We start from the raw sequence: 24077 nt of genomic DNA on the forward strand, positions 1-24077 counted from the left end.
AATGGGAAAAGCCATAAAAGCTAGCAGCTCTAACGAGCCAAGCGGGGGTTCCCAATGATGTAATGCACTCTTGGGGGTGGGGGTGCATGGCCTCCAAACTAGAGGGTCAGTCATGTGGCAACAACAGCAGGACTGTAAAGAATTTTTCTGGCCGCACTGCTGCAGGAAGGAACAGACAAGCAAGATGCTTGCCCCAAAGGGGTACGTAGATGCCTTTTTTGAGCAAATTGGGGAAGTGATTATTCCTCTCTATGTGGCACTGCTGAGGCCAGTATTTCATCCTTAATGTTTAATTCCCTAGCACAGGCATGTCCACTTATATACATATATATAGCTAAGGCATCTGAATAGACAAGAGGAAGCAGCATAGCCTGGTACTCATAACAGAAGCAGCACAAAGGTGGCAATGGTAGAGGGGTGGAAATAACGGTAGTATCAGCACCTAGGTAATCATTGTAGAAAAGTGGCAATAGTACTTATAGCAGAGCATAGCCAATAGTAGTAAAAGGATGGTAGTAGTGTAGTAGCACATGCACAGTAATAGTAGAAAGGTGCTAGTAGCAGCTGTGGCAGCGTCCCATAGGTGATACGGTTAGTAGTAGAAAGATACTGTTAATTCTAGCTGCAGCAGTGGTAGTAGTAATAGAGAAGTAGTAGCATTAATTGTAGGAATAGCAGTAGCACAAGGTGAAAGCAGTAGTAGTAACAACAAGGTGGAAACAGTAACTGTAAAAGTAGTAGCATAGGGCCTCCTTAGTCGTTGCTATGGCAATTATAGTAGTAGCACATGGGGATAGTAGTAGTAGTAATTACAGAAGCCATGGAAAGTAGTGATAGTAATATAGTAGCACCCCTGAGTATGTTGATAAAAGTAATGTGGGGATGATAGTAATTTTGGTAGTGGTAAGAGCAGTTAGAAGTATCTGCCCAGAGCCAGTAGTAGTAATAGTAATTATCTTATGAGGTCTGGTAATAGTCATTGTAGTAGAAGCAGCTTGGCAGTGGTTATAATAATGTAGTAGTAGTGGGGGTGTCAGTAGAGCAGTACAGTACAGGTTGAACCTTTCTACTCAGGCACCCTGAGGACCTGACTGGTGCTGAACAAGAGAATTTGCTGGACCACGAGAGGTCAATATTGTCTAGCACATTACCAACACTTACACTGCTCAGTGGGCTCTCAGAAGATATGTAGGGGTAAACCTGAGCTAAATAACAGCACAGAACAGTGAGAGTGAGGACTGCTGGCTGTAAACAAGCTTTACAGAATCAAAGAAAACTTGGCCACACCCACAAGTGGACACCCAGCTAACTGAAATCGTGCTGGAACATGGATATTGCAAAACAACAGAGTGCTGGAATAGGGAGGTCCAATCTGTACTAATAGAACTAAGCATAGTAGTAAGGTGGTAGTAAAAACAACCGTAATTGCAATAGGAGTGGCAATATTAGAATACAGAGACCTGTCATCACTTTGAAGAGCTCTTTCCATCCACACATACCTCATCACTGCAAAGAACCTTTTTCAGCACAAACATTTCTGCAATATTAAATACATCTCTCCTGCCAAACTAACCAGCTAGACTTGGTATGTGTACTGTCCAATCAGCAATGCAGAGAAGTGCTTCTTTTAGAGTTAATAATGTGGTATTAAAACTGTGAAAGTCAGATTATTTCATGAATAATGCAAATGTATGATATATCACAGTTTGGAAGTTAGCAAAGTGCCTAAAGCAGGAGCGCTGAAAGAGAACTCTTCTTTTCTACTCAAAGCTAGAGACCAGCCTGGGATTTTTTACAACAGCTGTGGATGCCCCAGAATTTATTACACATTTCCTTTTAAGGCTTGATGTTCTGATGAGTGGGAGGGAAGCTGCGTTTTTTTAAGCCTCGGCCATAAAAATGTGCATTAGTCTGAAATTTGACAAAGAGATTCTAGACAGATTTTGGTGTATATACATTTTAAAGGGTACCAATATATTAATCGTACAAAAGAGATGGCTGGATGGACAGATGGATCTTCAAATCATGAGCTTACGATGGGTGGGTATACTAATTTCATTGAAAAGAAATGTGCATGCAATTCCAGTTTCACTGAATAGAGGATAAAGACAGAAGATGGTTATTACCAATTCACCCCAAAAATTACTAGGATTTTTATATGCTCAACAGGTTTTTTTCCAAAGATATCTGATGCCCAGCCTTGCATAAGTGCACATGGGCAGGAGAAGTGTTAAAACACAGGCTGCTAGAGTACAGAGACCCCTGCCTGTCACATGGGTCAATATTGTCTTATTGTTTCCTCATTCATCTATATCTATCTCATGTCTCTTACTTAGATTGTAAGCCCCTTGGGGCAGGGCTTGTCTTTTTGTTTTGTGTTTGTGCAGAGCCTAGCATAGGATCAGGAACGTGACCATGCTTCACATGACCATGCTTCAGGAACACATATAATACATAATACCCTATTCTCCCTGCACCCGTACCAGGCCTGGCAAACGTCTTTGCATTCAGAGGACAGAACTGCAGGGAGTCAGTGCTGGCATTGTCTTTGCAAAGCAGCTGGGGAAGGGGAAGAGGAAGAAAAGTGGAACCAGATCTTGGGTTGACTGGGCCCACTGACGGGGGAAGGAAAAGGGGCAGTTGCCCTGGGACCCGCCATTTCAAAGGGGCCTGGAGCAGCAGCTACCAGCTCTGTTATTTTGGCAGTAGCTCTGGGCTGCTTTGAAATATTGCATCAGTGCTACTGTGTCGCTGCCTGTGGCGCTGAAGTAATTGGGGGTGCAGCACCACTAAGGGCTGCCCTTTGCCCCACCCCTTCCTCCCTTGGCCCCAGCCCTTCTGGGGAGCAGAGTCAGGCATCTTCCTAACTTGCCCGCATGCTCTCGGAAGCTGTCGAGCCCTGCTGGGCCTGACCCAACGCAAAGCAAACACTGCAACGGCATCAAGCTAGTAAAGCAGGTGTCATGCCACAGTGCTCCTCTGGAAGCAGGAGGGCAATGGGATTGCCAGGGGGCATTATAACTGCCCGGTCCATAATGCTTCCAGCCCTCCCACTGGGTCAATGCTCCTCTGCATCACCCTCAATGTGGGGCTGCGGCTTTCTGCCACAATTGACCCCTAAATCTCAATCACTCTACTAAAGAGACAGCCTGAGTGTACTAAATCAATCACCCATCAATCAGAGTGAGCCATTGAGTTGCATGAGAGTAAATGGTTCTATCTATCTTGGTTGTATAGAGCGCCTATCACTATATTATCTATTAACACACGTTTCCAATATTCACTAGAAAGGCTCAGAGGAATTGCATGGATACATGGATCTTATCCAGCTCCACCAAAGTCAGTTAGAGTCTTTCCATTAACTTCAACAGACACGAAATAGTCCTTAGAATAGTGCTGGCTCCTCCTATCTCACTTTTTTACGTACTTGGGTGTCTCTTTCTCTATAGCATATTAATGGTACTTTCTGCCTATGTATGTTTTATTTTCAATTGTACCACATGTCAAGACACTAAATAGAAAAGAAAGAAAAAGAAAAGTGTATGTTTCTCCCACTATGTTCTGCTTCTACATTGCCAGGGCAGTATATCCAAACCCTAGGTGATCCAATATGCTATCCAGTACGCGGATGACAACATGGCTGCTACTCTTTCTCCCAGAGCATTCAGACCCTCTTAAGTGCCTTCACAAAAGCATACAAGAATATCAACCTCATATTTAATGTTAAAAAAACCAAGGTGCTCCACCAACCCTTGCCAATGGGACACTCTCATGTACCTTCTGTTGAAGTCAGCAGGGAACTGCTGGAAAATGTGGAGCATTTGCCATAACTTGGAAGTCTTCTTTCTGCTAAAGTCAACATTGACACAGAAATCCAGCATTGTCTGAGTTCTGCAAGCTCTGCTTTTGCCCATCTGAGACAAAGGGTCTTCAAAAACTGCAACATCTATGCCAAGACAAAGCTCCTTACATACCATGCAGTTGTTATTCCAACACTACTATATGCATGTGAAACCTGGACATCATACAAGCATCATTTGAAGGAATTTGAACAATATCATTACCGCTGCCTCTGGAGAATCCTAAATATCTCTTGGGAGATAGGCACATGAACACTAATATCCTGGAAGAGTCAAACATGACCCGCATTGAGGCAATTATCATTCACCAACAACAACTTTGTTAGACGGGTCACGTGGTTCGGCTGTCTGATCAGCACCTCCCAAAACTAATTCTGTTTTCAGAGTTGAAGGAAGGGTGGAGGAGCACTGAAGGCCAAAGGAAGTGATTTAAGGACGTGCTGGAGAAATACATGAAAAGTGTAGCATCAGTGTTAACGCTTGTGAGAACCCTGCCCGGGACCGTCCCCAGCAGAGACCAGGAATCCATGAGGCGGTAGCACAATATGAGAGGTCCACAGTGCAGACAAGGAAAGGCGGAGAAGAAGAAAAGAGCATCAAACTGCTCCAACCACCTCCAACAGCTACCAACACCTGCCCCTTCTGCGATAAGACCTGCAGCTCCAGAGTTGGCCTGACCAGCCATCAACTAACTCGCAAATAGGAGGGTGACATGAAGATGTCCTGCTCACTATTGAGAGACTACCAAGAAATGTGTTTCAGTACCCAAAGACACATATAAAGCTCAATGGCTGGGATACACTTTAAGAACCATTAATATGAATATTTCTCACAAAAATAATTAGCAATTTCCATCGTCAATATGCCTTATAAGTAGTTAATATTACGGTGAGTTTCCAATAGGTATAATTGTCTTATTTTACAGATATGGAAACTCAGGCATGGAAAGAGATGGTACTCAGGACAGCTAGACAGATAAATAGCTTGCAATATGAAATTCCTATAACTTCTCAAAGATCAAGCCATTTTTATTTAAGAAACTAACTTTTTTAAGCACCCAGTTTTGAAAAGATTTGCCTAGACCTTTCTCCAAGGTCACAAAGCACGTCAGTGGTAGAGGTGGGTGTAGATCTCAGGGTATCCTGATGCCTGTTTGCATAATCATGCTACCAGACCAGACCCTTTTCCTGTGGATTACTTCCAGGATACATCAGAGGTGTCATTATTTTCTGGGAGCCAAATCCTGCTCACCATATGTACCTCCGTAGCCTCTTTGAAGTGAATGAAACCATTCACACAAGCAAGACAAGCAAGATGTGTTTATTATGCAGGCCTCTATCCAGGTTCTAGGTGCCCAGCCACCAGTTAACAATACTATCCATTGCCCTAAAACAAGAGCAGCAGCCAGCCTCTCACAATGCACCAGGTACATTTTCGCAAATCAGCACCCCCAGTTCTTTCAATCCCTTGGTGGGAAAACAGACATCTTAGTCCTCTCCCGGTGCCACGGTTCAAAGAGAGGGGCTGAAGGTCTGCAGATTCTGGTCATTTCAGACCAAAGCAGGAATTAATTCCAAGATAGAGAGACAGTGAGCTACAAATGTGGGGGGATAATTTTTTCTCACACAGCCTGATTCTGTACCCAATAAGAGTCTTTCCATTGGCTTCAATGGGCTTTCAATCGTGGTCCTCTAGGCAAGAGATCTCCAGCTCTAGTTCTTGGATAGCTCACACTAGTCTAATTATTGCTGGGCCAAGGAGTCCACTCTTTGTAACATGCCCAGAATCCTTCTCAGTGCTGCTTGACGAACAATATCCATCCTAGCCTAAGACCACAAAACCATTTTTCATATCATTGGCTGCAATGAGAGAAGCAGAGACCATTCACTCCTGCATTTTGAATAAATGATTTAAAAAAGCCCAGGGAGTGGTCTAACTGATGGGATACGTTGAGGCCCATCTCAGCCAAACTACAAACCAGAGTGACTGAGATCCCTTTTCAGGAATGGAGATAGGACCTTCCCTCTCCCCTCACCAAACCAATGGACCACGGTGGTTAGAGAGGTTGTGAGCATTTTCAAACAAAGGGTAGCATAGAACCAGGGGGCTGCAACATCCCCTGGCCTGAAGGTTTTTCCATTATATACAGGGGTTGCAGTTTGGTTCAGTGGTTTTCAGAACCCCCGCTAGAAAAATTCTCCCAGTGTCTCTCTGGGTAGGATTTTCACCAGCCACTGAGCGATTTAGGAGCCAAACTATTGGAACGTTCCCTATAGGCAGGTCTTCCCAGAATGGCCTCCTACAGGATTTCTTACACCTGCCTCTGAAGCACCCAGGGCTGGGCCCTGCTGTTGGGCTAGACTGGGGAGAGCAAACTTTTTAGACAGCACAGTCCTTTCCAAATAACTTAGTCGACTGTGTCTCCCCACCAGAGACCAACAACGGTCACACGGGGCACGTGAAGTCATGCGTCACACCCCCAGAGAGGGGGTTGCTACCTGGAAGCAAACATGACTCCAAGAACAAGAAGCAATGGGCTTAAACTGCAGCAAGGGAGGTTTAGGTTGGACATTAGGAAAATGTCCTAACTGTCCCGGTGGTTAAAGACTGGAATAAATTACCTAAGGACTTTGTGGAATCTCCATCACTGGAGCTATTTAAGAGCAGGTTAGATAGACTCCTATGGGGGATGGTCTAAACTCTAGATCATGGTTTCCCAAACTGAGAAAATGTGCCCCCCCGGAGGGCATGAAAAAAGTAGGGGGGGAGGGCGTGAGGTGACCCAGACCCCCCCTTATTATTCCACCCATCCCAAGAAAGAGCCAGCCCTTGCTTCCGGCTCTCAGCCCGGCCATTTCATATGGGTGCCCCGGCGCAGATGCTATAAAAAGCAGACAGCTGGCAAAGGCCCACATGGAGCTAGCTGCCTCTTGCAAAGGTGAGTGAGTGTGGGGGGGTAGGGAGGATGGGGTTAGATGGGGGGCGGGCAATGCCTGGCTTTGGGGAAGGGGCGGCTTACGGGTGGCTGGGATGGCTGGCTCACAGCTTGGGCAGCTGGCCCTGGCAGTGCTGGGTCTTGGACAGGTGTCTCTGGAAGTGCCAGGGCTCAGGCAGGTGGCTTGGGTGGCTAGACCTGGGAGCGTGAAGGCTTGGGCAGCTGGGTCCAGCAGCACAGGGCTCGGGCTGGTGGCTCCGGCAGTGGGCCTGTGTCAGACAGGCGGGTAGTTTGGGCTACCGGTGGATGGGCAGCTGGTCCCAGCAATGTGGGGGCTCAGGCTGACGGCTTTGGCAGCTGGACAGCTGGCCCCTGCAGTGCATAGAGCTCAGCCGGGCAGCTCAGGTGGCTTGCCTATGGCTCGTGCAGGCAGCCTCAGCAGCGCAGGACTTGGGTGGGTGGCTCAGGTGGCTTGCCCACAGCTCGGGCGGGCAGCCCCAGCAGCGCAAGGCTCGGGCAGGTGGCCAGCTTGGGCTGTGCCGGGCATCCACAAGACAGGGCCTGTGCCGCTAGCCTGGCCTGCCCATAGTGGGCCTCCTAGGATTTCCCAACTTAGGAAGAAAATGCAGAATCATCTTTCACAATAAATTCATTTGTTTCTGCTGCGCCTGATGTTAAATTACATTTTTATTAACTTTTGGGGCCAAGAAAAACTATTTGTGCTTATTTTTAATTTTAAATAACACTTTCCTATTAGGATTTAGTGTCTACTTTAATTTAGGGATTGAAGTGGGTTAAAAGGTGGGTTGGAGGGTGGGAAAGAAGAGGTGGGGGAAGGAGGGTTTCTCAGAAATCAAGAGAGGGGCTTGATGCGGGGAGGTTTGGGAACCACTGCCAGATGGGGGTTAGTCCTGCCATAAGAGCAGGGGACTGGACTCGGCGACCTCTCGAGGTCCCTTCCAGGTCTAGTGTTGTAGGATTTCAAGTCCAACATCCTGCTGCTGAAACACGCAACGGTCCCCTATAAACGGCCCGCGTGCTAGGCTGCCAGGACACCAGGGCCGCTGCCACAGCCCCCACCAACAGAACACTCGGGGCGGACTTGGGACGTGGCGCGGGTCGCCTGCCTGCTGCGGAGCGGCGCGGGGAGGGAGCGCGCTGCGGGAGCGCTAAGGAACCGCAGTGGCCCACTCCGGATTCCATTCGGAGCGGAACCCGGAGAGCGCGCGCGGCCAGGCTGCCTGGGGCTGGAGCAGGCGCGGGACCCGCCCGGGGCTCCATCTGGCTGCTTCACCGCGGCCCTTCTTTGCAGCGCCTCGGCCTCTTGTCCCCAGGGCGTTCACACAAGCGCCGGGAAGTATCCGAGGGGAGCCCGTTTCGTCCGGCTGCGCAAGGACACCCACAAGTCCTGGGGCGCCCGATAGACTGACATCATTTGGAGCATCAGTGTCGGTGGGCAAAGATCCGCTCGCTCAGCTGCAGAGGGGCCTTCGCCCACCGAAGCTGGTGTCCCCGGGACTCCTGTGGTTTTTGCAAGTGCTGATAGGAGCACGCACGGGGGCAGGTTATAGGGCAAATAAAAGCCGCCCGCTTTATTCGTTGTCAGACCGGGATCCGGTCCCCTCCAGCCCCACAGGAAGGACCGCGGGGTTGAACCCCTCCAGCGCACAAGAGGCCGCCTGAAATGGACCCGCCGGCTGCTGATGTTCTAACCCGCTCCCGTCCGGGCGGGTGCGGGGATCGGCTCGGGCCAGAGCCGCTGCTCTCGCTGGAGACAGCAGCGTCCTAGAGGGGATGGGCCGGGCTACTTTGGACCCGCCGCAAAGGCCGCGCCTGGGGCGCTGCACGAAGCTGCTGTCTGCACCCGCCCGGGCACCGCACGCTTCCAGGAGCAGGTGATTGCAGCCCACGGCGGCGGGGGAGCGGTGGCAGAAGCCGGTTTGCTCCGCTCGTGACAACCCGGACGCGGATCTCCCGGCTACGATCGCCCCCCCTCCCCCAGGCTCCCAGCCACGTCACCGGGGGTCTGGGGTGCAGGATCGGGCCCTGCAGCCCGCAGCTTCATCTCCCCCTTCCCGAGCGGCGCCGGGGCGCGCTGTCACAGCGTCTCCCCGCCTGCCGGGCAATGCCTGCCCCGCTGGGAGCGAGCCAGCCGCCCCTTGCGCTCGGACTGCGAAGCGGTGATCTGTCGAGGTCCTCCGGCAGCAGCAGCCCTGGGCTCAGCCCCCTGGATGTCCCACGCCTCCCTCCCTGTTTCCTCCCATTTCCCCCGCCGTGCGGAGCGGCTTAGCTCCTGCAGCCCGGCTCCCAGGTCCCCCGGGCTCCCAGGAAGAGGGGTGGCACCTGCACCGCTGGGCGATCCGCCCCCTCCAAAGCGGAGCGCCTGCTCGCAACGGGACCCCCGCGGATTTCCAACCCACGAGCTGCAGAGTCGCCCGGGAAGGGGTCCAAGGAAATAACCCAGGCCCAGCACAAGCGAGGGGGAACAGGGAGAAGCGACACGCCTCCAGCTCGCGCCCCAGGGCGTGGGGGCTTTGGCTAGAGCTCCCCGGAGGGGCAAAAGCCAGCGCGCCCCGGGACGGGTGGCTCTTCTGACCCTGCTCCTGGGAAGGGCGCAGCCTGCCCTCCACGCTGCCTCCCTCCGGCTTTGCGGGAGCGTCCCGAAGCCGCCCCGAGGGGGAGCGGTGCAGACGCGAGGCCTGATTTTGCCCCGTCCGCTCTTTATCTCGGGGCAGAGCGGAGTTCAGGGGCGGGGCGCCACCCCCCTTCTGCCCCGGTAAGGGGGCTCTAAGTCCCGGCACAAATATTGACCCACCGCCTGCCTTTGGGTGCGCGGGGAGCTGCCCAGGCTGCCAGCCAGCTCCGAGCTGTTCTCTTAATGAATTACTAATGACTTCCAATTGGACAGCCGGCTTAATTAAAGCGTAGAGGCGCTGTGTTTACCACATTGTAATTGAACTCATTAGGGCTCGGGCTTTTTGTTTTCCAGCCGCCGCCTCCCGACGCGCCTCTCCGGGCGCTGTTTATTGGGGGCGCGGCGTGGGAAACCCCCGGCCGGTGCAGGGGCTGTTTCCCACGCGGGAGGCGGGGAAGTTTGGGAGACTTTGCCACGGGAAATGGGGGGAGGCGTTATTCGGGGGGGGCCGGGGCTCCCCCAAGAGTGATGAGTGGGGGCGGGGTGCGCTTTCCAGGGGGAAAGACACCCCCGGGCGTTGGGGGGGCGGGGCGGAGGTTCCCAGCCCCCCGAGCCTGGCCGGCGCGGCGGAGAATGAGTGGGTGCCTTTGCCTCCTTCGCTCCCTGCCGGGGGGCGGGGAAGTGGGGAAGAGGGCGGCCAGGGGGCGGGGGGGCAGGTGGAGGGCGGGGGTTGGGTTAGGGGCAGGAGGGAGCGAAAGCGCCTGGGGAGGGGGCGGATGATGGAGTTAGGGGCTTGGGGGAGATGGGGCCAGGCGGGGAGGCGGGGGGGGGGCTGGGCCCTCCCCCAGTCTCTCTTCCAGCCGCTCTGACCAAACCCCGCGGCTCCTGCGCGGCGGGCGGCGAGTCCATCGGCCGGCCAAGCAGGAGTTGCCGGCCCCCGAGGGCCATCCCGAGCCGCTCCCGCCTGGGGGCGCTGGGGCCCCGCTGGCTGGCCGCAGCGCGCCCAGGAGGGCGATGTGCCTGGCCCGGGGCTGCGGCTCGCCGCGCGCGGCCGGGCGGTGGGAAGGCGGCGGCGATCCCCAGAGGCAGGAGGGGGAGAGCCGGAGCTGAGCGAGGCGGCGAGCGAGGACACGCCTGGCCCCTCTGCCAGAGCCAGCGCCGGTGCCTGATGGTACCGCCCCTGCCAGGAGCCCGTCACAGCCGCCCGAGCCCCCTGCCCCGGCAGCGGCGTCTGACAGGTAAGCCGGGCGCCTGGATCTCCCTGTCGGGCTGGAAGGTGGCAGCGGGGGCTGGAGACGCGGCTGGTTCGCAACCGGCTCCCTACAAACCCCTCCTTGGCGCAGGGCGCGTCGCCCGCTGGAGGGGCCCTCGGCTGAGCGGCGGCTCCCCGGGATGGAGGCGACGGAGCCCCGATCGCAGCGCTCGGGGGTCCCCCGCCACCCAACCGCGCCGCTTTGCCGAGGGGCTCCCCAGCGGCTCCGGGACGCAGCGCAGCCTGGGCGCGTCTCCAACTCCTGCGCGGTGCCGGGAGCGCGGGGCTGAGCGCGGCAGGGGCGCTCTCCGAGGCGGGTGGGAAAAGTTTGCAAAACGCTCCGCATCTCCCCCCGGGGAATAATTAACCCTGGCTCTTAATAACGGGGGCCAGGCGCGGCGCGGAGGGGGGCGCTCCCCAGGGCTAAGGCGCAGGGGCTCTGTGGGGAGCCGCTTGGTTTACGGGCAGGACTACACCGGGCTGGTTCCCGGGTGGCTGCTTGCGACGATCAGGCGCGGGTAGCACAGCCCGTCCTGCGGGGACACACGACAGCTGGCGCCTGGGGCGGGAGCTGTCCTTTCAGCACCCTCGGCCGTCCCGCGTCTCAGCCGCGCGCTTGGAGAGCCTGCCCGGCCCAAGCCCCCGCTGCGCTGGGTTCCCTCCCAGCCACAGCACCGCGTCTCCCGCCTGCTTCGCGCTCCTGACAGGGCAACGGACGGCAGGTCCCGCTTAGGGTAAGCCGCCTAAGGCCGGGTGAGAACGGAGCCCGAGCCGGGGCTGTTGCGCTTTGTAAAGCAATTATCCCCGTCCGGTTTTGCACGTGAAACCGCCGCCGGAATCGCTCACTCGAAGGGGCGGCTTGCGCCCCTGGGAGCCTTTGCTTGAAAATAAAAGGCGACCTGCCTCTCTGGTGGGCAGCGTGGTTTCCTTTTTTCAGGCCTTTCTCCACTTTAAATACAGATTCAAAGTGTGTGTGTGGGGGGGGAGGGGACGCAGAGGCATAACTCAGCCAGTCAAAAGCCTGGGTGGGTGGGTGGGTAAGGGAACCTTAGTTTCTGACGTGTAAATCTACCCTTGCAAAAAGCGAAGCCTGTTGCACGGAGCAGATTTTACCTTGTGCTTTAAGAAATACCCGTCTGCCACTCCATCCTTGGCACGACACTGCATAAAACCACGTGGGATGCTTTGAATCCTGACACTATGGCTGCAGCAGTGCCTGAGGAGTGGATATTGACACAGCCCGCTCGCTTCACTAAGGGAGCTGAACGCTTGTTGCACAGATGTCCTTGAGGCTTCTGATCAACTTCCTCCCAAACCCGCCCAGTCCAGGGGTGACCTAGACCCCGTGGGGGAAATGCCCCTGTGGCAAATAACTTTTTAACAGAATAATCTGACTGAGGAGCGAATAGGGTGATGGAATAGTAAAGGACTTCCATCTGCTGGGTCTAGGTCAAACTGTGACTGAACAGAGCTGTAAGCAGATAAGGTGAACTATAAAGTTAGGGAGAACAGTTTAAACAAAAAAGCTAAACAAACAGCATACCCAAAGGTTGTCTGTTCCTCATCAAATACAACTCCACTAAGCAGGAAGTTACTGCAAACATTTATCAATAATGAATGAATCTCCTGTAATAAAATACTTATATAATTAGCTAGTCAAGTATGCGCCTTGTTAACCCTTTTGCGACCGTTGAAAATCTGAGCCGATAAATCCTTGAAAACGTCCTTTTAAATAACAAACACAGAAGCATCCCGTTCACCCTCCGCCTGCTAGCCTGCTATGATTTTCCATTTCTGAGACAGAAAACGTAAGTACTCCTGAAATATAACAGAAAACTCTTCGGTGAATTCAGACGAGTCGTTAACATTCAGCTTTAAGTGAATGTTAACAGTAAATAAAGAAATCTCTTGATTGTAATAGTTGTAACAAAGCAATAATAAAACAGTGGGTGGTCATCAGTAATGATAAATGTATCATTATTACTATGTGTCTGGGAACTGGGTTTGGAAAGTGTTTCAGACTTTTTAGTAACAGGCTTGGCGGCAATTCGTTTCTTAGCCTGGAAAAAAGCCATATAATTTTATACACGATTTAGGTGAAAATAAATTTAAATCTGTATATTACATTTTTAATTTCAAGATAGTAATTAAAGTTGGTTCATTATATCTCCTCTGCAACTCTCAGTGCTCTTCTTAATTGCCTGTTTGTACAATTTGCTTCTAAGACACCCAAGGTTACTTGGTTCTAAAGGATGCAAAATTTAATTATTTAGCAGCAGAGTGAGTTGTCAGAGGCTCACACCATGCTTTCTTCAAAAGTTTGATCTTGCTTTCCCTCGACACCCAGTTGGTTAAGGCCTCACTTTCAATTGTAACAATTTTGTTTCAGTTTTGAAAACCTTGAAACAAATGCTTCTGGTTTCAGGTTTTCCAAGAGTGATTCAATTTACACTTAAAAAAAAACAGACAAACTTTATTTTCTGGAGGTCCATTCGCTCCCCCTCTGCAGTTGCTTTTTCCCCACTCCTAAGAACTTCTACAGGCAGGCTAAAGCTATAGAAATAAGGACACTTGAGCTTTTAAGGTATAATGGCCCCAAAAAGGATAAAGAAGAGATACTTAGAAAAAACCTGTTCCGAAGGTGTAGTTTCTCATAAGAAGCGTTAAGATAACAGATTGCATCTTTAATGCAGTTCCCACACAGCAGGTTTACTGATGATTGCTCTGCTACCACTTTAATATGCCTACAGTGGAGCTATTCGGATATGCTTACAAAGGTTTGCAAATATCTTGAATAATGACAGTCCTCGATGACATGAAGCATATTTAACTGTGGAGTTAAGAGCAGCCTCAAAAACAACAGCAACAAACCCGCCCTCTCCTATCCGTGCAATTAGCAGTGTCTGGCTCTCCCTGCTACAGAAAACTATGACCAGCTCCAGAAATATCAATTTTCTTAACCTCCCCCACTGCCTTTGAAGTGTCAGAAGAACGAGTCCGTGGTGAGCCTCCTTCCCCATAACTCTGATTACAGCTGCATCTTTCAGCCGCGTCTTTTACCAGCGCCAACTCTCCCTCGATTTCTGCCCTTTTGTTGTGGCTGGCTAGGTTATTTGTTGTGGCTGGCTAGGTTATTCAGGAGCAGAGACAAAAGCCTGAAAGTGATGTGATCTAATGAGCTGCGGGGTTCTCCAGCTGGGACCATCTCAATTCCACATGCCCGCTTTGCTTTCCGATTAAAATCTTAACAATTGGGGGAGGGCTTAATTAAAAGGACTTCCGGGTAAACAAAAATCATGCCCGTATTTTTAAACATCCTGCGTCAGTCCATCAATTTATTCGCCGCTGAAATTACGCCTTGCGCGCTGGTTCCTTGTAGGCGCAAGATTCCCTGAGAGGAGAATGAATTTGCGCGGAGGGTTGGTTTTCTCAGTGAGTTTTAAATGCAGCAAGGGAGCCTAGTTCCTCCTGGCCTGTCGGGGGAGGGGGGGGTAAGTGCTGTTGGAGTGAATAACAGCTGCTCAGGGAGGGCAGATGAGTTTACATGAAGGGCTGGGCTGGATCCATGGTTCCTCTCCTGTCTCGGCAGTGGCTTTCATGGAATCCTAGGGCTGGAAGGGACCTCAGGAGGTCATGGAGTCTAGCAGCCTGCTTCAAGCAGGATCCACCCAACTAAATCATCCCCGCCAGAGCTCTGTCAAGCCGGGACTTAAAAGCCTCTGGACAGGGCGAGGCCACCTTTCACACCAGGAATGGCTCTTCCCTGTTTGGATCACTTAAAGGACCGATCGCAACATACAAATAATTGAGCCGGATAAGAGGAAGGGGGAGAAGCGAAATAGGGAAGTTTTCTGTCCATATCCGATAGAAGTTGCCTTTCAACTCCGTCTTCAGGAGGTGAGCCCTGCTCCTGCCTTCGAAACTAAGCCAGCCCAGACCGCAACTGACAGCGAATGACTCCAGATCTGACTCTGTTCCACCGTGTAAACGCAGACACGCCCCGCTCCGGATTTACACCAGTACAAGTGAGGCCAGAATGTAGAGCTCCTCAGGGCGGATCTCGGTGTGTACAGCCGGCTTGGCCAGAGCATGAGCTGCCGGAGACGCTTAGGAGAGAAAACGAACCTGTCGGCCAGTGTAAACCCTACCCTGGAGTTCTTCGTGCCCACGTGGGGGCTAGGCCTGGCTGGGGTGTGAACACTGCTCTTCGGGGCCATTCCACAACAGCCAGGTTCCTCCGCCAGGGCAGCTCCAGCACGGGCCGTGTTCTCCCGGGTTTCCACAACCAAATCCGGATGATGGCTGCAAGGCTCCGTGCGGCTAGCAGGACCCTTGGCCCTCCTGAAACAAGCATGACTGGGCAAGCCTCCTTGCACTGAGGCCAGTTGAGCGCTGGCGTCACGCCGCTGCTTGGAGAACAGTTACTTCTCATTTACACACTGGTGTGAATTACCAAGTGAATCCGCGGCTCCGTGTCAACAGGATACGCCTCCAACGGAAGCCAGACCAGACATGCCTGCACTGGCGTTATCCGGTGCAGTGTTACCTTTACCTATAGACTTCAGACCAGCTCTTGCCATCTGCAGAGCTTTAAGCATCTTATCTAAACGATGAGATGCTAACTCGAAAAACTGGCTGAGGCTCTTTCGGGATTAGACTCTGCAATATGTATTCCCGGCTGCCGGCTAGCCCCTGCAGGAGGCTGGTTAGTTCACCAAGCTGAAAAGCTGCCCGCCTGCGCTCAGACACACGCGCTGGTGCAGCCGGACCCGGCGCTCGTTTACATGCCTTTCTATGGGACTGTTTCCCTGCTACTGCAGAACAGCACCCAGCACAGAGCAGGCGAGAGGTCTTTAAGCAGCGGGCTAACTAGGAACCAGCAAGAGTGAAGGAACCCCGGGTGGAAGCCGCGACTCTGCGCAATCAGGCGTCTAAACGGTGGCGGATCTGACACATTACGCACGAGATTTCCCTGTTGATTGTTGGGATTTACAGGCCTAACGCCCATTAGCCTTAATGGGAGCTGGGGCTGGGTATCCCCAGGCGCTGAAATGAACGTGTATGTGCTGCAAAACCTCGGCACGGGAGGGGCTGAACAGGCGCCTAGCTCCGTGGCGCTGCCATTAGATCCCCTCCCAGTGCCGGACACACCCTTCGTCTGACGTTAACGCGGGTGAAACAGTTTAAATTACTCCCCAGAGCTGTTGAGCACGCCAGGAAACAGGCGGAGTTCTGCGGGCAGGTTCCCACTCGAGTGTCATTTGAAATAACTCCAGTCCCCGAAATGGACACGTCGGGCTAAGAAACTGTCACAAATCCTAACCTCCTCCGATCCGGCTCTCTTCCCCCAGAGGCTGAAAGGCTTCGCCTGGGTCTCCCCTTACTTTTGTTCTGCGAGGCGGTGGTTTTAAATCTGTTGCATGGCGAGTCCTCTCTCGAGCTCAAAACACACCCTGGGTTTCAGAGAGAGAGAATTAAGCAAGGCAGACCGAGGCCGGCCTGGAGGCGCACACAACCCGCCCTCCCCACCTGTGCCAGGCAGGGCTCGAACACCAATGCAGCGAAGACAGGAGCGGAAATTTCTCCGTGGCGGGGCACTAGATCTAACTATTGGCATCAATGAGCTGGCGGAGGGGAGTTTTGAAGTGCGACATTCCCGTCAGGCCGTCCGGGGAGCATGGAGTAAAATGCACCGTGCCGAGCGGCAGGGGAGCCGGCCGGGTTCTGGGTGCGGGGTTGAATGACGGCTGACAGCGCCGTCGCAGTCCCGCTGCCCGGGCTGCGCCTGACGCGTGGTCTGGCTTTCGGGACTAGCTGCTGGGAAGTGATGCGCGGGGTGGAACAGGAAACCTGCGGCTTCCGCGTTTGCAACGCGCGTTAGCGACTAACACCACCCCGGGGAGGTTTACCCTGGTGCACATGATCGCCCCGCCACAAGTCAGCCCAAGAGCCCCCAGGAGCACTTAGAAATCCCCGGACACGGGACCGTCCTGCGGGGCGCGCGGGACCCAGCTGGCTCTGCTTGCCAGCTCCGCTCTGGTTTTGCCGTCAAGTCTGCGGGCTCGGTCGCTACCAGAAAGGACCGGACACCCTTCCAAAGGGCTCGGCCCGTCCCCTCTCAGGCCGCTGTCAGCCACACGAGGCGGAAACCCGGCCCGCCCGCACCGAGACGGCGCCAGAGAGAAGCGGGTCGCGCCCGGCCTTTGCGCCACTTCGGTGCAGAAGTGGAAAAGGAGCGCAAGGTGGGAACGCCCGGGCATGCAAGGCTGGGTTAGCCCCGCCAACCTCCTCCCTCCCGCGCAGCTTCGCGGGGTCCCAGCTGCCGTTCGGAAGGAGGTCAGGGCGCGAGCCGAGGGAGAGCCACGTCTCCCCGGGACACCACCGGCCACAAAGGGGGGCAATGTTTCCAAAGCGTGGAGGTTGTTCACCGCCGGGCCACGGATAAATCCGGAGCAGCGAGAGCGAATATGTCCCCTGCGATAGCGGCAGTTTTTCTCAGCAAGTTCGAAGCGCTCAGTAACCGCTTGCCCAGCAGAGGTGCAAACTTTACTCTCTGGTTTCCTTTGCTACCTCTTGGTCGCGTGCGCAAAACAAGGCTCCGCCGGACACTTGCGCCCGGAGACTTGGCAAGTCCGGCGGCGCTGCGCGGGAGCCGCTCGCGTTAGATCAGCCCGTTTGCTGGGGGGCGCCCCATGTGTAAGGGCCCCTTGTGCCTGACCTTCAGCCCTTGCGCCTGAACGGTCGCCGATCCGAGCCGTCTGTTGGGAACCTTCCCTCACCCCCGTCGAACGCATTGTTTCCAAAACTGGAGCGCGGATCCTCCGCCCGCCACCCCCTTCAGTCCCTCCCCACAATGGCTCGGCGGGGCTAAGGCTTAAACCGCTCCGTTTCAACAGCTTTGGTTACCAGCTCAAAGTCATTTCAACTTTCTGCGCTCCGCCCTCGCCTGCAAATGCGACACTCCCTCCCAACTTCTGTCCAGGGAAGGCGCAAACCCGCGGACGCATTAACCTCCTGTGCTCTGTAGGCAAACCCACCCTGGAGTTTGCTTGTACCCCCCGCTACAAGGGGGCCCCGAGGCTCTGGGTCATAGGAACAATAACTCCGAACCCGACGTTCCCACCAGAGTTTGGCCAGGCTGGGCTCTAAGGAGGTTCAGGAGATGCTGCTGCCTGGCCCGAAAGAGGGTTATTTACTCTTTGCACAGCACTTGCAATCTCAGATTCTTCCCGCTCGCGATTCCCCTTTTCAGACCAGGCGCGAGGCCTCCCGCCCCAGGAGGGGTGAGGGTGGGGGAAGAGGCGCGCGCCCGCCCGCCGGTTTTCCACCAGCCCAGCCCCGGCAGGTGCAGAGGCTGCACGGAGGCGTGGGTTTGGCACGGCTCCTGCCAAATCCGTGCAGAAAGCGGGGGGAGAAGGGGAGCCCTCGCTTCCACCGGGCTTGGTGCTGCCATTCGGGCACAAGGGACCGACCCTCTGATGCAATCTGAAACCCGCCTCCCCCGGGCTAGGGGGAGCGGGGGAGGCGGCCCCACACCCTCCACCTGTTGGGGCCGGCGGAGGGAGCCGGCTGCTGCCGGCGCTGCCGCAGTGGAGGCGAGGACTGCCTTGCAGGGTTGGGCTGTGGCGTGGCCGGGTGACGGCAGCCCCTTCCCGTGAATCCCGCCTGGCTCCGGGGCCCTGCGGCTCGCCACGCGCGGCTGCGCCGCCCCACGGACCCCCCGCTGGCGCCGGGGAGGTTAGGGCGCTGCAGCCAAGCCTCCGCCTGCCGCGCGGGCTCCCGGGCGCGGCGCAGCAGCCCCCGGCCGCGGAGTGCCTAGGAGCCGGTGACGTCACCGTGCCCACTGGATGTCGTCCTTTCGGTCCGCCCGGAGCTCGGCGGCAGAGGGACGGGAGCTGCAGCCGGCGCTTCACCTGCGGCTGGGCGCAGCGGGCAGAGGGGACTGAAGCGGCTCGCCGCCTCCAAGCGCCGTCCTCAGCCCTGCTAGACCTTGGCCAGACCCCCGCGGCGGCTGGATTCGGGGCCATGCTTGGACGTCTCTTCCCCACCCTCACCCCTCCTTGTTGAGTCCCCCCGGGAAGACGCTCAGGAGGACGCCTCTGTTAAGGACGCCCCCATTTAGGAGGTAAATACTTCGCCCTCGCTGCCCGCTCAGGTTTGCTGCATAAAGTTCAGGGCGCGGGTGGAGGGAGGGGCAGGCCGGTTGTGTACTACACGGGCAAGGCAGGAGGAGGATGCTAGGGGTATTCACAGCGGTTTTTTTGACCTAAACTTCCACTTTTCTCATTTGCTTTTTAAATGTCCTACTGACCTCTCTCAGCCGCCCCCAGTGCTGGCTTCCCCCCACCTCCTTGAGAAGGGGAGGAGAGAAAGGGGCAGATGGGGATGGGGGGATATTTCTAAATCGTCTCCACCGGTTTAAACAACCCCTGATCCGCACACGCTTCGAAAAATCGCAGCAGGAAAGTCTAGCTGGATTTAACCTCGTTCAGGTCCGCGTCTACTGCCGCCTAAAAGCCAGCAGAGCAGCTGAGAGGATCAGACTCCTAACAGGTCGATGAGGCAGCTCTTTGAAGAGTTTGTGGAGGTAAACCAGGTACACTTGTTGTCTCAAATTAATTGCCTGCTAGGTCCATTGGAGAGACTGTATCTGATCCATCCGAGGGAACCAGCTCTGTTGCAGTCTTGTGTGAATGTCTTGGTTTGTTCGGCAGTCCTGAAGTCGCAACAGAAGCCGGGAATCAGAGAAAGGAATCTTGCCAAAGAGTAACAATGGCCTATGAAACAAAGGCAGAATTAAGCTTGTGTTATGATCTTCGGGCTCAGAGGAAAGTATGAGCAGCAGTTTATGGAATATAAATATTAACGCTGAGATGGTGGGAGAAGAACAGTGATAAAGAACTGACTTAGCGTTTGCTTAGCCCAGTCACTACCCAGGGCTTTCTGCGGGAAGCGAATGGCTTAAAAAACGGAGGTAAACGAGAAAACTGCTTTGCCCACAGCCGCTTTTGGTTAGTTTGAGAAGATTCAGTGCAAAGCCTTGTTTCGCTATCCGCCTTGAAACCGTTCTTAACCGGTGCAGTTAAAGAACTGAGTCGCCTCCTAAGCTGAGATGAAATGAGAAGTTGTGAAAGCACAGACCTTTGAAAGGGCGGCCTGATGAACCTTTGGACGATAGAAGGAACCTCCAAAGACAGTGGAAGTGATCAATTATATATTATCTGCTGATGGTAGATGGGAATGGGGCGGCTTCCTTGAAACCTTGGCTAATCCTTAAACCACTTGCTGTACCATCCTTTCCACACCCATTGCTTTTCTACTGTCAACGCAGTAACAGAAATTTTAAGATTATTTGAAATCAGAAACACCTACATAGGAATATTTAAGTCTAAGGAATTACGATCCAGATTCATCCCGTTGATCAAACAGTAGACAACATAGCTGAACCTTGGCTACTCCGAAATTAACCATACCGTTTCCGTTTTCTGCTAGGAGCTTGCCAGTGTTTCCTTTTTAGCGATCGAGGACAGTGTTTTCCAAGGCAAACATACCAGACAGATAGGTGATGCGGATGTCGTTACATTTTAGAAAATGATGTAAACTTTCGATTCAATTTGGTGACAAAGCCGGTTCTCAGGACAAGCGAGGGGTGCTGAATGTGTTTTTTAGGATTCTTTGCCATTCAGGTCTCCCAGTGGAGGCTGTATCTGTTCTGGGCACAGTAGGAACGCAGAATGCAATGTTAAGGTGTAAAAGGAAGGAGTCTTCTTTTTGCTGAACAGACTAAGGGGGCTACACCTCCATTCCTAGAGCCGGTGGGGAAGCCCTGCTAGCCTCAGGGTAGGAGAGAAACCAGGGGAGGGAGGTAATCTCTATCACAAAAGTTGGGCCAGTAAGAGACGTTACTTGCCTGCTCCCGTTTTTTGCTGTCACCTCTGTCGGCTTGCAGCGCTTGCTGGAGTGAGATAAGTGAGCATGATGAGGCTGCCGGGTCTGGGGACCTTGCTGCCTCCCCGGCTCTCACAAAAGGGTTAACTTTCCTCCGGCCGATTCGCTGGTCAATAGACCCAAGCGTGGCCTCAGCCCTAGCACAAGCGGCACCTCGGTGGGGTTGTGGGTTGGGCCGCGGTGCAGTTCCCTCGTACAGGAGGCTGCCCGGAGGGATCTTGGCCTCTCCTCCCTCCAGGACCCCATCCAGACCCGTGTTCTTTTCTCTTCCAGCGGGCCCCCGGAAGACGCCAGAGGCCGAGCGCTGACGAGATGGCCAGCAGCCCCCTGCCGGGACCCACGGACATCCTGCTGTCCTCCCCCTCCAACACCTACGCCCCGGACTCCATGAGCCAGCCGCGCGCCGGCATGAAGCCGAACCAAGTGGGCCAGGTGATTCTGTACGGGATCCCCATCGTGTCCTTGGTGATCGACGGCCAGGAGCGGCTGTGCCTGGCGCAGATCTCCAACACCCTGCTCAAGAACTTCAGCTACAACGAGATCCACAACCGGCGCGTGGCGCTGGGCATCACGTGCGTGCAGTGCACCCCGGTGCAGCTGGAGATCCTGCGGCGCGCCGGGGCCATGCCCATCTCCTCCCGCCGCTGCGGCATGATCACCAAGCGCGAGGCGGAGCGGCTCTGCAAGTCCTTCCTGGGCGAGAACCGGCCGCCCAAGCTGCCGGACAACTTCGCCTTCGACGTGTCGCACGAGTGCGCCTGGGGCTGCCGGGGCAGCTTCATCCCCGCCCGCTACAACAGCTCCCGCGCCAAGTGCATCAAGTGCAGCTACTGCAGCATGTACTTCTCGCCCAACAAGTTCATCTTCCACTCGCACCGCACGCCCGAGGCCAAGTACACGCAGCCCGACGCCGCCAACTTCAACTCCTGGCGCCGCCACCTCAAGCTGACGGACAAGAGCCCCCAGGACGAGCTGGTCTTCGCCTGGGAGGACGTCAAGGCCATGTTCAACGGCGGCAGCCGGAAGCGCGCCCTGCCGCCCGCCCCGCCCCAGCCCGGCGCCGCGGCGGCCGCCCAGTGCCACCCGCTGGGCTCGGTCAAGGCGGCGGCCGCCGTAGTGGGCGGCGGGCTGCTGAGCCCGCACCTGCTGGGGGCGCCGCCCGAGCTGCAGCAGAAGCGGTCGCGCTTCGAGGAGGAGGAGGAGCTGGAGGGCGGCGGCGGCGGGAAGGGCCCGCGGAGCTACCCGCTGATCCCGGTGCCCAGCAAGGGCGCCTTCGGCGGCGTGCTGCACAAGCTGCCCGGCTGCGGCGGCCTCTTCCCGCACCCCTACGGCTTCCCGGCCGCCGCCGCCGCCTTCGGCCTGTGCCACAAGAAGGAGGAGGGCGGCGCGGGCGAGGCGCACAAGGCGGCCGGCGGCCTCTCGGGCCTCTTCTGGCCCGGCCGCAAGGAGGCCGCCTTCTACCCGCCCTTCTGCATGTTCTGGCCGCCCCGCGCCCCCGCCGGCCTGCCCGTGCCCACCTACCTGCAGCCGCCGCCGCCGCAGCCGCCCAGCGCCCTCGGCTGCTCCCTGGGCGACAGCCCCGGCCTGCTGCGCCAGGCCTTCCTGGACCTGGCGGAGCCGAGCGGCGAGGCGGCGGCCGCCGGGCTGGGCACGCCCCCGGCCGCGGCCGCTCCCCCTGCCGGCGGCGCCAGGGACCCGCTCTTCGACGCGCCCCCTGGCGGCGGGGACGCCGCTTCCCCCGCGGCGGAAGCGGGCGGCGGGGGCCGGGGCCCGGGGCCGGCTCGCCCCCCACACCTGCTGGAGGGGCCGGCGGGCCGCAAGGGGGCCGGCGGCTACCACCACTCCAGCGCCTTCCGGCCGGTGGGGGGCAAGGAGGACTCGGAGAGCCTGGCCAAGCTGCACGGGGCCAGCGGCGGCCCCCCGCAGCCGGCCTCCCCGCCGCCGCTGCTGCTGCAGGAGGAGCCGGGCTGCGAGCGCCCCCCGCCGCCCCAGCCCCCTCACCGCCTGCTCTCCCCCGGCGGCACCAGCTGCAGCTACCCCAGCGAGGACAGCAGCGAGGAAGAGGAGGAGGAGGACGAGGAGGAAGAGCAGGAGGTGGACGTGGAGGGGCACAAGCCGCCGGAGGAGGAGGAGGAAGGGGACGAAAGGTTGGACGGCCTAGGTGGGAGCAGCCGGTACCTCCAGAGCAGGGGGCTGACGGAGAAAGGAGGAGGCAGCCGGGACCGGGCTGCTGCTGTTGGCCTCTTCCCCAGCAGCTCCTCCCGGCAGCAGCAGCAAGAGGAGAAACTCGGGGACACCAGTGCAGAGCTGCATCCTCCTCCCCCTGGCCCCCTGAAAGGGGGGAGTAGCAGCAGCAGCAGCAGCAGCAGCAGCAGCCCAATGCACCATCCATCACTGGAGGAGCAGCCCTCCTACAAAGATGTAAATATCCCCTTTAGGCTCCTTCAAGCTAATTATTATTATTGAAATGCACCTTTAGGCTGAATCGGTTCCATATGCATAAAGGAAGATGGATCGCTGGCATTCCCCACAGAAATAAAATATTCAGTGTGGTTCATACAAATGGGCCCAATTGTTCTTGATTTCAGACCAAATTTGGAGAGTTATTTCTCTTCCTCACCGTACATTTGGGTTTATAAAGGGGAGAAATTGTTCTCCTGCATAGAGGCAAGAGTGAGGTGTCTAATCTAAATGTTACACCCTTCCCAGAAGGACAATTTTGTTTCCTACAAAAGGTTCACTGGAAGGCCTTAGTTGTGTTTTAAAAATACAGAACAATGTAGGCATAAATCAGAGTAGAAAATAGGGGAGGTTTGGGGCTTCATTCTGTGTTTAAATGTTAGTAGGAGGAGTCAAGAGGTGTAGAAGGCATTAGGTCATCTTGTCTTACTCCCTGCCAGTACAGAATGGCTCCTTAAGGTATGTTCTTTTCAGTGCAGAACAGAGCAGAGCATATTTTCTGATGGCGCCCATCCTACTAAAGCTACTGATGGCAAATTAGCTCAAGGAAGAACTGCACACTTCCAATCTCTATCACCTGTCCTTTCCCTTCTCCCCCCTCCCCCCCAAAAAAAAAGAAAACAAAAAACAGAACAAAACAAAAAATCACATGCTCAAAGTAGAAGTTGTATCTAGGACCTGTAACGTATAGGACATGTACAAGACATATACAATTTTCAAAGAGGCAATAATCAAAGATATCTAGGGGAATTCCACAATAGTCACTTCTGTTGATGCCCTTTTCCTGCCAGCTTGGGATTTGTGTTATCTATCTGCATATGATTGTCTCTAAGTATTGATTTTGTGTGTTCGGTGTTTTTTTTTTTTAATTCTTGTAGAATCAGAAAACCAAGGAAGGTAACCAAGTAATATTGGCTACAGAAGAAGACAGCAACTTTTCAGGTAAGGATAAATATATTTTCTTGTTCTAAAATCGATCTCGCTGCC

The 24077-nt window shown here is 55.0% G+C and overlaps 1 protein-coding gene across 1 annotated transcript in view; it reads left to right on the top strand.

The window, feature by feature from the left end:
• The first annotated feature begins 20942 nt into the window (after positions 1–20942).
• Positions 20943–24077, top strand: part of SKOR2 (SKI family transcriptional corepressor 2) — a 30756-nt gene continuing 27621 nt past the window's right edge. The window contains exons 1-2 of the mRNA XM_074994355.1: positions 20943–23051; positions 23969–24032. Coding sequence (XP_074850456.1) covers positions 20943–23051; positions 23969–24032 — 2173 coding nt within the window. The remainder of the gene's footprint in view (positions 23052–23968; positions 24033–24077) is intronic.

The sequence above is a fragment of the Carettochelys insculpta genome, chromosome 5 (genome assembly GCF_033958435.1).
Source record: "Carettochelys insculpta isolate YL-2023 chromosome 5, ASM3395843v1, whole genome shotgun sequence".
Classification (NCBI taxonomy): Eukaryota; Metazoa; Chordata; order Testudines; family Carettochelyidae; genus Carettochelys; species Carettochelys insculpta.